Source organism: Stegastes partitus, unplaced genomic scaffold (genome assembly GCF_000690725.1).
Source record: "Stegastes partitus isolate 25-593 unplaced genomic scaffold, Stegastes_partitus-1.0.2 Scaffold245, whole genome shotgun sequence".
Taxonomy (NCBI): Eukaryota; Metazoa; Chordata; class Actinopteri; family Pomacentridae; genus Stegastes; species Stegastes partitus.
In genome coordinates this window covers 356,694-372,295 of record NW_007577976.1, presented here as the reverse complement: position 1 = coordinate 372,295, position 15,602 = coordinate 356,694, and the positions used below count along the sequence as shown (strand labels likewise).

The 15,602-nt window shown below is 40.2% G+C and overlaps 1 protein-coding gene across 1 annotated transcript in view; it reads left to right on the top strand.

Annotated features, from left to right (window-relative positions):
- zc3h3 (zinc finger CCCH-type containing 3) overlaps nucleotides 1–15,602 on the top strand; it is a 74,753-nt gene that overhangs the window by 34,221 nt on the left and 24,930 nt on the right. The window contains exon 4 of the mRNA XM_008281796.1: nucleotides 6,511–6,661. Coding sequence (XP_008280018.1) covers nucleotides 6,511–6,661 — 151 coding nt within the window. The remainder of the gene's footprint in view (nucleotides 1–6,510; nucleotides 6,662–15,602) is intronic.

Here is a 15,602-nt window from a genome sequence, read left to right as displayed (position 1 = left end):
CTCAATTTCCATGTTAAACTCATCCACATGCAACATATACTGCACAGTTCACATTCTGGTCATACTCTAGGAGTGCCTGATGCCCTCCGATGAAGTTACAGGATGCAGTGTATTACAGACCAGGGAATTGCAGTTCTCTGTTGGCAGGGTGGGGCAGCAAACTCTGTTGACATCTGGGTAGTCTGTCAGAAAGTATCAGTGGGTGTCAGACATGCAGAGATCATATTATCATAACCGTGTTGGCTTACAGTGGGTTATTAAATTGTGGTAACTCTCTTGTTAAATCTGATGTTAGCATGACACCGCTGTCTTCTGTAGGAGTGCTGGAGCTGTGGGAGTCAGAGGATGAGCCCCAGGGGACAGGAACATGGGATGGCAGAGGGAACAGGCACTGTCAATAATAAGATTTATTATCCATCGGGTCGTCCCAGTGAGGGGCAGGCAGAGACCGCAGTTCTCTGGAATTAGCCGTCAGGTAAGGAGAGGCAGACTTCCGGGGTACCCTTAAGAGGATGGAGGATTGGAGGTGCAGTGCAGTGGCCTGTCAGTAGCCCCAGTTAGAGGGCTGAGGATAGACAGATCCTGGAACTTTAGTCAATTTCTAGTCCACACTCCTTAAACGAGGCTCAGTCATCTTAGGGATGGGACTTGTTCGACACTCTTATGTCTACTTATGTGATGCTACATCCGTCTATTCGTGTTGAAAAAGCAGGATCTGCATTGGTGATTTGTCACGAGTTTTGAGTAGATTCCTCAGCTAGGCCAACAGAAGAGGATCAGACCAAGATATATCATAGAGAGGATAAATGTGGAAAGAACACTATGTTGTTTTGAGAGGCTGGTTAACCCATGTTGCATTTAGAGGTCTCAAAGTCTTAAAGTTTGGTCTTGAAATATATTGGTCTGATATGCAGATTGTTGGGTTCCTGTCAGATTTCTGAGTCCAACCCTTTACAATGCAGATGACTGGAATGTTGTTGTTGAATGTGACTTATAAAGGCCCTCTGTGGTTTGTTACAACAAAAGGAACACCATGAGTGAGACAATATTGTACATAGTCCATCAGTTTTAATTCAGATTATCTAAACCATTTAATTTGGAGGAAAAATGAAAACTGAGTAAATGTCAACTCTGTGTTCTCACAACTGCAGGAAGCTCAAAGTTGAAACCAGGAAGCTCTTTTGTAAACAACAGCGATAGTTGACACTTTAGGAATGAATATATGTGACCCATCTGCACAAAATCATGGCCTTTGGCTGTTATGCGTAAACAAAAGCAGTGTGTTGCTCCTACATGACGCAAATCACGGGACATGATTGGCTGGCAATGACACATTGCTCGCAGCACCTGCGCACAAGTGATTTCCATGGTTCTTTCTGGTGTTACCGCTCATGCATGCTGATGGTATTTGACAGCGATATTATAATATAATGTAATATTATATTTTACCTACATGTAGAAAACAACTAAGTGGGCCGATCTAAGTAATAAACCCAAAATCAATATTTTATCATGTGTTAATGTAATTCGGGCTATATCTCAGCTATAGCTCAAGGCGCAATGCAACTGATTTCGTGCAGATGGGTCACATATTTGCTATTGTTTTATACTCAAATGATATTTTGTGGGATTTTCTTAAAATCTGTCTGGTCCACTGACTGCTCAGGTTTCTCATCACACTTCTTTATAGGATGCACAGTCTTGCATTCCAGCCATCGATGGCTGACTTTTCACTCCACTAGGCTTCCAGTGTGGCTCTTCACAACAAATATCAGCACCTTTGTTTCCCAGTGCGTTGGGACATGTCATATGAATGAATTCTGACTGAGCCTAATTTCATTCTAACATGGACACTGATTCTATAGACTGATAATGGCCAGCTAACAGAACATTAGTAGATGTTCACTGATTTCAATGAAATGTATCAAATCGTTGACTCTAACTTTGATGCATAAATTCTGTGTGATAAGGATTAAATGAGAGAGTGTGAGACTAAAAACTGAATAACTGTATAAACACCCAGTTTTAATTGTTAATAAAATGAGGGATCAAATGAAATGACCTGGTCACATCATTGCTAATACCCATGTTGCTTTATCAAGACAGGATTGGCATTAATTTTGATATATATTCTGAGCTAGTGTCATCACAAACAAAATTCTTCTCACATCTGTTGTACCAGGCCAGAAGCAGAGAACTCAGACGGATTATTTGGGGGGTAACAGAGAGAACGTGTTGAACCAACCTTTTAATGTAGCACTGTGATGGGAAGGCAGAGCACTTGCCGAAGGAGCGATGAGTTCAGCGTGAGGCGACGAGAGTAGATTATCTGAGGATTCACAGCAGCAAGTCAGTGAGAGATGGATGGATGGCGTGCGAGCTGCATGCGTCTGCAAATGGTGTCTTTACAGTGCAGGGCACCACTTGCAAGGCAGGCCACTGTCAAAGGTCTATTAAGGGAAGATTGAGACCCCAGGTGTATATGTGTGAGTAAGTGTGCGTTTGTGTGTGCGTGTATGTGTTCACATGCTCATTGGTCATGGTCCTATAGTGGAAGATTGAGACCCCATTGCTCCCAGAGCCACTCAACCAACACAACCTGCAGTGGTTTACAATCAGAGCAACACCGTCCATCCATCCCTGCTGACATGGCCACACACACATACAGAGAGAGAGAAAGAGAGAGAGAGAAAGAGAGAGCACAGCTCACTATAGATATGATTAAACAGTTGCCAAGCTGGAACAGCTGTGTGACTATGTCTTGGACACGGTGAGTGTCATGATGTTTGCAGCAAGGGTTTAGAGGCAGATTGAGGTACAGGTTAGATATGCAGGGGGAAGGGTGTGAGGTGGGTGTACGAGGTTGCAGGGTGAGAATCGTGGCAGCACCTTTGACAAGCCCTATTTGTCATCTGCCAGGACGCCGAAATAGCTCTGACTGCAGTACGGATGGATTGTGGGAGAAAAAGTGACTACAAGCCAGGCAACTAATCCTGTACAAACCACCACCCCCACCCATATACTCTTTCTACCTCTTGCTCTTGTGCTGTCTTTCTTTCTTTTCTTTTTTTCACTAGGTCTCTCTTTTATAACCTAACACACACTTTTACCTATAGAACAATCAGTGTAGTTGAAAACAGTACACATGTTATTATACTGATTTTTTTCGGAAAATTATATATGTGGCAACATTAATGCAAACATGTCCTTGTTAGTTTAAAATAGCCATTGGCCTGGGCTCAAAAATGCCTGTTTATCATATATAGGTCTTATTTTAAAAGTTTTGGCCCACATGTGTGTCTGTTTTGATAATAGTGTACTCACCAATAGCAGACAACATAGTAACTGTGATAAGAGGAAGTCAGATGGGGGAAAGAAACATGAGCAGTAAGATGATCAAAGAGGATTTAAATAAATGTAGAAGATCATGTTCTGTGGACCTGGAGAAGGCCTGCAACTTGTAGGGGATACTGTAGGAATACAGTCTACCAGGGCTGCATCTAGTCCTTGTATAACCATAGCTAGAGATGTTTGTATTCTCAGCACAAAGTCAGAGATGTTTCCGGTGGGTGTTTGACTGCCCCAGGGTAAGAAGGGTGTTTGGTTTGAATACTTTAGAGTCTCGTCTCTGCTTTGTGTTAATGATGTGGCTCTGTTGGCTTCAGCAGACTGTGAATAGCCAAGTACAGTGCTGCCAGGATGAGAGTCGGCACCTCTAAGTCTGGGGCCATGGTTCTCTGCTGCCCAAAGCAAAGGAATTTTAAGTGTCTTGGGATCTTGTTCACACCTGATTGTAAAATGGAGCGTGAGATGGACAGATGGGTTGGTGCAGTGTGAACAGTAATGTGGAAATTGTACTGGGCCATCCTGATGAAGAGGGAGCTAAGTCTGAAGGCAGACCTCCTGATCTAAATTCCAACCCTCACTTATGGTCAGAAGATCCAAGTAGTGACCAAAAGATTGAGATGGTTGATACAAGTGACCAAAATGGGTTTCCTTTGTAGGGTGACTGGCCTCAGCTTTAGAAATAGGCTGAGGATAGATTGCTGGCCCACCCAAGGACAAGCAGATTAGGATGGATGGATGGATGGATGGATGGATGGATTTTTAAGAATTCACATTACTCTTTTTAGCCATTGTATGACATGCCACCATGCTAATGTTAACTGTTTTACCGGTCTATTACAAAAGATAATAAATACATAAATAATTAATAATAACACTAATAATTAGATATCAAAGGTCTATAATGCAATTAACTATTGAACTGAAATGTGTAGCAATGCTTTCCTGTTACAGTATAACTGAGCACCTGCCTGCATCAGAATAGAAAAGGCAGGGTGTAATGTAGAATTCCAACTTTTGTATAGAACATTTATATCTGTACATGTGATGCACGTGAATCTGCCTGCGTGTACATGTGCAAACCACAGTGTGTGTTTCCGTGTATGTGCGTGTCATAAACATGCAGTTAGTATTTCGGCAACCCCCCCAGCTCTCGGTGATTTGTTGAACAGTAAATGTTTGTCTGAGATGAATTCTCCAGCTGACCAGAGCTGCATCACGGCTGACGAATGAAACCAGTGCCTGGGGGGAGGAAGAATGAGGGGGAGGAGTGGAGAGAGAGAAGGTGGAATGTGCAGAAGTGGAAATCGAATCATTTTATTTTTTGTCACTGCAGCCAGTGTGGTCACGGTTTCTTATTGGACGCTAATTAAAACGGCAACAATCCTGACAATTGCCAATTAAAGACTTGTGAAAGAGGTGATAGGAAATGAGCTCCTCAGCGGGTACATAAACTCATTTGTTATCCCTTTTTCACACCTCTCTTCACTCTATCTTTTCTTTACTCATTAGGAAGACAGAGTGCCATCACTGACCACCCCAGTGAATGATTTGTAGACAGGGGTAGAAGTAGTGCAGATAACGGCATTTTTTAGTGGTACAATAATGTGAATGAATACATTTTGCGACTGATTCATCTTCCATTGAATCTCACTTTTCAGCCCATAGTTGTGGGTGGTTTGTATCTTTTCATGAAGTACGATGCAGCTTCCAGGAAATTAATTGTTGAAAGCCTTTTTACAAATGCAATTTTCCATAAAGGGTTGAATTCTTTCCTGTGAAAGCTTCTCCATGAAGTCTATTTTTAGTTTACTACAACTTGGATCCTTGTTTCTCTTGGTTGTAATTACATTGTGCACATCAAGCAAATAGCTGAGATGTGTGAGCGTGGTCAAAAAACACGAGTAAAACCCAAGGTTAGCCAAACTTAATTCAGTTAGAAGAGACTTTGTTGAAAGAACACATTAAGGAGTTATTAAAAATGAATTTGTTTGATTTAGTGTTCACAAAAAGAACAGCTAAAGAGATATGTGAGGAGAGTCTGGTGATTAGACCCCATTGTTAAGTCATCATTTTACACAGCCAGTGACAGTGCTGGACTCTAGTGATGAAAATGTGAAAAACGGGCCTATGTAGACGGTTGAGTTTTGGCGGGGTAGGAATGATTTACATCATTCTGACCCTAGTGTGCAGCAGAGACAGTAACAATTCAAAGTTAGATAAGATAATTAGCTCAAAGAGATCATTCTGATTGACTGAAATGAAAACCAGTTTACAGACTGCTTCAGTTTGACCTACTGTCCTTACCAGAATTGTGTGTGCAGTGCTCATGGGTAATAATGAACATATCAGGTGCCAACTTTCTGTTTCACCTCTTAATAAAGCAACGCTGCTGTGTTCTGACTGTACAGGTTTTTATACAGGTTTTTATGGGAAAAGATTGTTTCATTGCATGTCTGTCATATACCAAGCGATTACCACCAATTATTGTAGGGGCAGAGGATTAGAGCGAAAAAGAAACATAACTTCTGCAGTTATTCACAGTGACTTTACATTTCAGACTTCACTAGACAGGCTCCTGATCCATGTAGTCTTTGATCTAAACTGATTCGAATAGGAACTTAGACATTCCACAATGCAAATTCTGTTCTTTGTGTAAGTGCGTCAGCCAGCCAGGGCCATCATAAAACAACATGATGGATACGCAGCCAAATAAATAAATAAATAAAAACACTTAGTCCCCTTTTTTTTCTATTCCGATCGCTCTACTGTTATGCCGCTCCTCTGATGGATTTGTAAAATGATATAACGAATGAGACTTAAAGTGAGAGGGAAGGAGGGAGGCTGGGCAGGAGGAATGAAGGCAGCGAGGAAAGAGACAGAGCATATGATTTATTAGACTCATAAAAATTCTGCCTTTGTTATTCCCTCTCATTTTTATACGTGAAGCTTATTAAAGAGCACACCTGCCAGAGTCCTCAGACAAACTTGTGTGTGTGTGCGTGTCTGTGTGTGTATGCAAGGTTTTATGCATTCAAAATAATGTGTAAATGTGCATTTGCTCACAAACACTGACTGGATTTTTAACTGGATGTTTCTGTGTATGGTCAGATTTGCATATGCAGAATTTCTCACTTATCTATTCGTAATCATTACCCTTCCTAGATCCTGCCTCTTCCTCTCATCGTAGTCCTGCCTCCCAACGGGTGTTCAGGACACACTACAAGATGGTGACCCGCCCGGGCTTTAGCACCACGCACGTCCTGCACTATAATCCAGCCCTCTCCTGGCGAACCAAGAGGATCCAGTCTGCCAGGTAACACATTTTAACAAAGACAAATACACACAGACTTCCTGCAGGTCTTGCTTTAATGTGACTCAGTGGCTAATACTCTTGGTGCAGATCATTGCCTTCTCTTTCATGTGTAGCATGAGTGTAAGAAGTCGCAAATGTATTGTGCTCATTTTAACACAGTAGACAACCCAGAGAATAAACCATTTACACCAATGTGCTCCTCACATTAATTTACACAAGCAGGGGAAGCATCAAACCCAGGACAGACACAGAGAGGAAGAGACAGATAGGGGGTTGGGTCTTTTTTTTATGTCATTACAGCCCTGTCTTGTCTTTTTTTTTTTTTTTTTCCACTTTCATTAATCTAACGTTCATCTCCTCTGTCTCAGCATGCATCCTTCTGTCATTCCCATATTCTCACTCAAGATAATAACCTACCAGCGAGTCTTGACTTTACAGTAAAAACGCTTTAATTGGACTCTTGTTAGTAAATATTTTCATTACTGGTCAAACTCAGTCATTCATTCATTCATTCATTCATTCATTCATTCATTCATTCGTTCATTCGTTCATTCATTCATTCATTCATTTATTGATTTATTTATTTTTGGTCAATCAAAAATGCCATCAAATTGTACAATGTCCGCCACAGTTTCCGGAAGCCCCAAGCGTTGTCCTTACCTTACTTTTTAATTGCTTGTTTTGTTTGAAAAATACTCCAGAATTTAAAGATATTCAATCTTTATTATATTTGAAAAGCTTGAAACATCTTATTATCAGAGCTTCGCTTCAGCTCTGCAAGATCAAATACTGTTGAAAGTATGTTCATGGAGGCTCTGAACAGGTTGTTGTGGTAAGTTTTGATGATCTGTTAATGTGTAGTGAATAGAGTAAACTGTCACTCATACACACTCTATTAATAATACAGATACAAATTCTGAAATTTAAGGGTCTGGGAACAGCAGGCATTGTATTTTTGCTAAATCAAAACATGGCGTGTTTTTCTGCTAATATATACATATTCCTTACTTGATTGTGGATTAGTAATGCCATTAGTTGTGGTTTGTTATTGTAAGTATTTAGATGTTTGACTTTATAATATATTTTTACCCTCTGAACTTAAAGCAGTTTGGCCATGTTTCTCCTGGTCACATTTTTGCTCACAGTGGGCATTTTTTCACTGCAACAGAAAGTCCCGCACCTCAGTGGTTACACTACAACCATAGCTAGAAACAGAGATCATTCAATATTGTCTTTTTTGCAGTATACCAAAGTTATAATGCTCTACAATTTTAAAAGGGAAAAAACATTAAGCCATGCCAGGTTTAATTCTTTTATTATTTATTTTACAAAAATTTTAAAAATGTGGAATCAACATGTCCAACACACCCGTCAAGGGTTCAGAGGGTTAAACATTTGTAATTTGGAAACTTTCGTTATTGAAAATATTATCAATTATTATTTTTTGTGCCCTTGAAAAAGTCCTTTTTATTCTCATTTACAGATCGTAGTCTGTTAGCTGTCTGTTGTGTTTGCTGAAAAAACCATGTTGTTTACACAGACCTGGCTCTGTAACCAAGGCATGTCGGACTGATCCACACAACAGTGTTCCAGTGTGTCCTATACATGTTCATGCTCTTTTCATGTTTGTGCTCCTGCACAGGACATGGGTAAAGGGAGGGGGAGGTGAGATGAGATAAATTAGGCACTTGTAGTGAGACTTGCTAACTGTCTAAATATGCTAACTATCTAGGTCTCTACTGTCTCCAGAATCATGGACTCTGCCTCTAAGTCCCTGCTCTCAAAAAGGCTTATCCTGCTCGGATTCATCAGCTGGCCCAACATCAGTCATGGAAATCATTCCTCCAATTTCTACCCAGTCCCTTCTTATTGGTTTCAAATTGGTGTTGAAGTGTTTACCATCTCTGAACATCTTCCAGCATTATAGTTTCAACATAGTTCTAACTTGTGGGCACGATCAAAACACGTGGTAATTTTGGCCACATTAGATGCGCAACATGCTAACACTAGGGATTTCCCAATTGTTGGGGAATCCACGAAGAAAGTAATCCACTGGGTCTTGGGAGTGCATGAAGACTCTTGTGTTTACTCTTGCAGACAACAACAGAACATTTGGCAAGTCTCCCATGTGGTTGACACATGTTAGCATTCGAAAAAGTGGCAAAACCTCGTCTTTCTTAGAGGCTATGCAAAACTAACCACTGGGCAGGCTTTATGCAAATGTATCACATTCGTGGCAAAGAGAAGCTATTCTGGACTTCAAACAAGGTGTAAAGCATATAACATGTAGTGTTTCTTTTGGAGAGAATAGCTCTTTTTGGTATGGACTGAAGGATTTGCAAGCGCAAAAAAAATCTACAGCAAACTACAAAACACATATCAGCTCTTTTGAAGATGGATTTGTCCAAAATATTTAAAAACCTACTTGGTCTTTAACCCTAGCAGTATAGATAATTTAAGTGCAACAGTTTTTGAGAGATCCACATGTCAAACTTCTGCCTTCAGAAACAATGTTTCTGTTGTTAGGAATCATTCGCAAACATCACTGTAAACAGATTTCATGAAAGTACTTTTTTTCAGAAAGTTATTCCAAATGTGTGTATTTGAAAGAAACTGGATTTTTGTTTATTTGGATAGCGATTTAGAATCCAGTCATTTTGTGTATGTGTTTTTTGTGTGTTAGTGATGGGGGGTTCATTTGTGTAATCCAGATTTGGTGAGACAGAGGGGCCTTGACCGTGGCTGGATTCAGTCTCTGGTGACTTATTACTATTCATTTAGCTGCTGCAGTAAATATTGATTCATCAAGGGATTTTCAATTTGAGCCCTGTGACATCCTGTGAAATATAACCAAGTGTGTAGAAGTGAGGAAAGAGATAGGGAGGGAGGGGGACAGGTTGGGTCCCCAGGGAGAGTCCAGTCCTTCTCCCTTCTCCTTACCCTCTCTCCCACTCATTCCTCATGCTTATCTATGTGTTTAAATTTCAAAGATCACCACTTTTATCAATTTGAAGCTACTGAGTGGAGCATGAGCTCATATTCTCTGCTCTTAACTACTGAATACTGCTCTTCATCTTTGGCCTATCAGACTCACCTATCCCTGTCCTCATATGTTCTCAACTCTTATCTCTGTGCCTGCCCATAGTGGAATCCAGTACATCGTTAAAAACAAAATACCACCCTTGCACTATAGTGCAGACTGTCACTGTTGTCATGTAACCTGTATGGACTTCACATGGTGACATAACACTAATATCTTGTTAAGACATTGCTTTGATGTTTAAATGAGGCTCTTTTGTATTCGTGTTAGGGTTTTGCTGATTTTATTTTATTTTTTTAATTCTTTGAGAAATCTAAACATGTTTTTCTCCCAGTTTTTGTTTTTCATTTAAATAACAAGCCAACGTTTCTAAATCTTAAAACTCAAGCATGCATACAATAATCATTCATTCCTGTAGTTTGGTGAATTTGGTCCATAACAAAGAGAAACACAATACAATGTTGCATTTTAGTTCTGATATCGTTACACTGACTTTTTACTGCCAAACAGGACACACCCTTTGAATATACAGATTTTATGACCATCATTGCCTACATTAGAATTAGATGATTGCTAAGAAGTCATAGTGTTATAGAGTTGTGAGTAGTTCCTTAGGTGTTTTCCCTCAATCTGTGATGCCATTTAATTGCTAAACTCATTCACAACTGACCCAGAATTTAAAAGTGAATTGGTTTAGGTTGCACATTGTGTTTTGAGCTTTCGTTCATGTGACTGAATTTAAAGGCCAGGGATTGGAAGTTTCTTGCCGTAATGCATTTTGGGAGTTAATGTTAATGTCTGCATTGATTTTTGGTTTTTTTAATGTGCTAAGGCTTGTGCATTTGAGTTTTTAGTAGTGAACCTTTTTAGGAATTTAGAAACCAAACACCTTAACCAAACTGACAATCCAGACATCTTGACAAAGTATTTTATGTGCTGTAGAAATGTTGTCATTTAATATGAGATAGTGTTATTGAGTAGCAACTCACTTAGAATTCACTTGAAAGATCGCTTTTTAACACCTGGCCATTTGCATTGGCTGTCACTCTCAATAGCGCCGCAGCTTCTCCTTGTTCTTTTACTGCCCATCATGCCCTACATCAAGTGCCTTTCTATTACAGCAATTTAACTGTTAATTTATTATTTGTTACACTTTTACATTAGACTAACAAACCTGTTCAACCAAACCCTTTAATCCACCTAGTCCTACCAGGAAGTGAGTCTCTCATACCCAGCATGCCATGTTCTTACCTAGTTTTAGCCATAATGAGCAATGGCGGGTGATTTAGTGCTGGGCTTCAGTTTGAAGAGGCGGGGGAATCGGCTGCAGTATTTCAGGCCCTGCCACCAGAAAATAGATATAATCTCAACATTAACTCCATTAATAGTAGCAGGAGTTGAATTAAGAAAGCCGTAAAGCATGCACACTGAGGATAAATTACAGCCCAACCCTCCCTCCATCTCTCTCGTGCCCTCCCTCCCTCCCCTGAACCCGTCTTTAATATTCTATACCTCTATGTTTGCACTGTTGCTGTTCTTTCTTTGGTTTTATGTTATTTGATCAACGTTTGTCTCACTGTTCTCCACCTGCCTCCAACTTTTTATATTTTTTTGGCTTTATTTCTGGCATAAATGTTAAAGCTTCCAACATGATTAGACACCCCAACCCAAATAAGTATTCTTTCATTGAGTGTGCATATATATTTAGATATCTATACACACCCACACACACACACACACACACACACACACACACACACACACTCTCTCTCTCTCTCTCTCACGCTCTCTCTCTTGGTCCAGGCGCTCATCTCCTTTAGTGCTTCAGTATTGATCAGTACAGGATGTAAGAGACTGGGCAATAAAGTGAAGCAGTGCTCCCTCTTCTTCACTTCTCTCCTCTTTTTCCCCGCATTCACTCCCCCATTCATCCCCTTTAATACCCCAATTCATTCATTTACTCAATTCTTATCATATTAGTCATTCACCTGGGTTATGATCCTCTTCTGCTGCTGTTAACACTGTATTCTACACAAATACTGTCCACGTTATTTTTTATGTTTGTTTTCTACTGTAAGATAGGCTTTTTTCATTGCAGTTTTCTTCCTCTAAGTTGGATTTGATAGCATTGTGATGCGTAATGACGCCGCTTTGGTTTCCTTTAAGTGCCTGAGGACGAGCAGCAGAGCAGTCTCACAGTTGGAATTAGCCAGATGACTGTTTTTGCTGCGCTCTGTTTCAAGGGTAACTGTTTCCCAATATGAGTTTGCTAATGCTTGGGTTGCAGACAAATAGACAAGGGCAGCATTATTCTGAGCAGTTGCACGACCCTCCAAATTCTTCCCTGTCACTAAAACAAAAGTCGGATCATTCATCAACGGCACCGGTAGTGCTGAATTGCGCTCTCTCTATCTGTGCATCGCATGGTCAGAGCATTGCACATACACACACCTGCACACACATATACACGCACACATACAAACTAGTCTCAAGGGAGTTTCTTTTTGCCCTTGCTGCGTCCTCTAGGTCTTTCTTTTTCCTCCATATTGTTTACTGTTCTTTTTTGATGACTTAAAGTTCTTTAACTCTGACCTCCAGTGAACATTTTTCTATTTTGTAACATACCTAAAAGAGTGTGCCTCTACAAACTGTACTTTAATGCTGAACCAGTTAAATAATGAGGTGATTGATATACATGTAAGTGACTATAAATACAATTTATCATATAGTTCACTGATTAAGAAAAAATACCTATTGTTCTGCTTCTACTTTCCTTAATTTTCGATTTGATTCCTTTTCCTTTCTCTTTTTGTGTGCACATGGTGTTTCAACTGAGATTGGTCCAATTTTATTTAATAGCCACACCTTTTACATTTTGCAGCACATCTGACTGTGGATTTAAACTGTGTCAGTGGGTTTACAAACTTCCTAGGGTGATAGTCACAGCTTTGATGGTAATGCTCCATTACATATTTTAAATCCCATACACATTAAATATTGAACTTAAACTTCACTTTAAAATGTATAATGCAAATCAGATTGCAAGAATCTCATCTATTCTGTTCTCATTTCTCCAGACAGTGAGGTTAAAGTACTGACATTCAGCTGTTATTTTAGTAGTTAACATCCATACTGAGTGAAAAATGTATGTAAGAATTACAGTTGGAATTACAGCGGGACTTATGGAACTGATAAATACTAAACTATTGACCCAGTATGAAAGTTAAAATCATCTTTCAAATATGAATGGGAACAGCTTTTAAGCTGAAAGTCATCACTGTGATCTTTTCGGTCATAGCTTTTTAAGCACTGTATTTCTTATGTTATGTCAGTTTTTTTGTTTTTTTTTGTTTTTTGTTCTGACCAAATGGGCACAATAATTTTCTTTGGGATTAATAAAGTTTTGTCTTATCTATCTCCCCAGTGCTGTGTCAGTTCTGGTAATAGTCTATCGGAGAAAAAATGTTTTGGTTTATTTGTTTGTTTACACCAATCTCAGTCATCTTGAGCAATGCTAAGGGAAATTGTAAGCCTGTAGCTTTCTCCTCTCCTTTCTTTTTTCCGTGTTCAAAATGTACTTTGCAAAGAAAAACAACATCAATGACAAAAACCTCTGGGCTGCAACCTTCCACCCAAGGATTTGGATAAAGCATCCTTGCTGTTTTTTTTTGTTTGTTTTTTTTTGTTAGATTATCCATTTTAACCACAGTAGTTGTCTTCTTGCATGCACATATTCTACCACAACAATTTTGTGTGCCACTATGTTGAGGAAACACCAAAACCACATCATTCACTTAGTTCTACCAAAGATGACTGTGATTGGTTTAAAGAAATGCAAACAAGCCAGAGCCAATAGCAGAACATTAGTGAAGTGTAGTCTAGCCATTGTGTACTGCAAAATGGACTGGCTAAGCAACACTTATTATTGCAGTATTGACCTGTTGGCTATTGGGCAGATAAGGTGGGCTGTCAAACCTTGTTTTTGTCAAACCCCTTTGATGAACTACAAGACTGAACATACAGTAAATTTACCTCGCACTAAACCAATGTGTTGTTGCTGTAAGTTACATGATGTAATTTTATCCAATGCAAATAAAGAAAATATTGATTGGTGCAGCTTTAGAAAGTTTGGAAGTCTGGGTGCTGATATGAAAGTGCCGCTTAGGTGTTGTACCAGGAATGTATGTAATAGTGTATCTGTGTAGTATGCAACACTGAAAGGCCTTCCAGACTACTTGACTGTCCAGCAGCAGACCAGCCAGGAGCGTTTCTGATAACAAATATCTCTATGGAGGTCAAGGGCATCAGGTCACCCTATGGCTGGGGTCGAACAGAAAAACACACATATTTGTTTGTGGATAATGTCATTATTTATGGGATGTTTCATCTCTTGTGCTGCTTGGACTGTTTGATTTTTTTCTCCCTTCCTCCTCACTTCTTTCATTATGGGAAGATTACCTCTTTGTGTTGCTCATCTGCCTCTGCAGAGGTTTTCACAAATGGTGTTCGGCCTGAAGGTAGAATTTATTCACATAGCTGTATGTACGGTTGCACAGAAATCCAACATCTTAGTTTATGCACAAATGAGTCTTCCAGGAACATCAATGAAACAATAAAAAGTCACTTATATGGTCACAGCCGTTTAAGATCTATGCATATGTCTACATGTTATCAGTATTTTAACACAGGCTGTTTGTTATGAATCTGTTATCAATTTGGTGAAAATAGTACATACTTGTTGTTTGTCTGGATTATTGAACATGAGTGTTGTTCAGAAACATTCACATGGCTGTTTTCTTTTATGCTTGTATATTAATGTGTGGTGGTCCGCTCCAGTGTTCCATTTTTAACCCCTCCTCTAAAGATTACCTGATCAAGCTGTTTGACTTGCATCACTTTGCTTAGATTTATTAGGTGTATACTTCTCTGGGTGCCTCTGTGGCACTCTTTTTCTCAAAGTGCATCAAAAATGTTTACATTCAGAGAAATCTAATTCATTGCAAGCAGTCAAATGATAACATAAACTGTCCCATCATCCTTTCTGGACAACAATAATGAACAACAGCATTTTGATAAGAAGAGCATGTAAACATATTACAGATAGAAGCAGTAATGAACACTTGTTCGTTGCTGCTTCAATCAAGAGTCTGAGATCAGTAGGACAATCACTCTGCGGTACGGACTCAAACATATGAACCCAGTGAGAAAACATGCTAACAGACTGGGTGTTACACCCTTGGTCACCCCCTGACTGCAGCCCTGTATCAGGGTTAACTGCCATCTGTGTTAACTGTTCATGTCATATCCCCATTAACCTCCATTGTGGCTCCCCAGGCCACCCGGTCCTTGTTTAAGCCTCCCTAGGTGGCAGTCAGCGCTCCAACATTAGCCTCCATTACAGCTCCCCTGGCTGCAGTTGCCCTATGTAGGGCAGCCACTGATCTTGTATCTGTGAAACTCAGTGTCTGTGCTGCTGAGTTATGGCACAAAGTCAGGTACACTGCATATGTGAACGCAACTGAAGGCTGATATTTGGTCCGTTTTTTTCTTATTTGCAGCAGTGCAGCAGCTCTCCACGTGTTAGGCGTCTGTGTCAGTTGTTTTGCGCGCGGGATGCGTTCGGGGTAACCCTCTCTCTTCTCTGTAATGGGAGGCATGAACTCTCGCTCTAAACCCATTTCCAGCCCATCTGAAATACGGCAGCAAATTACCTCCAGCGGCGCCCTGCACACCAGCCCCAATCCACCCCAAATAGAAGTGACAGGACAGCGCAATTTATCGCCATAACCCCTGCACCGCCCCACCACCACCCAGCAGCCCCATTCACACTGCAGGCTCGCATGTACAGCTGCTGCACACGTACACAAGCCTACTGAGTGAGTCCTGAATGGTGAGCGTGTG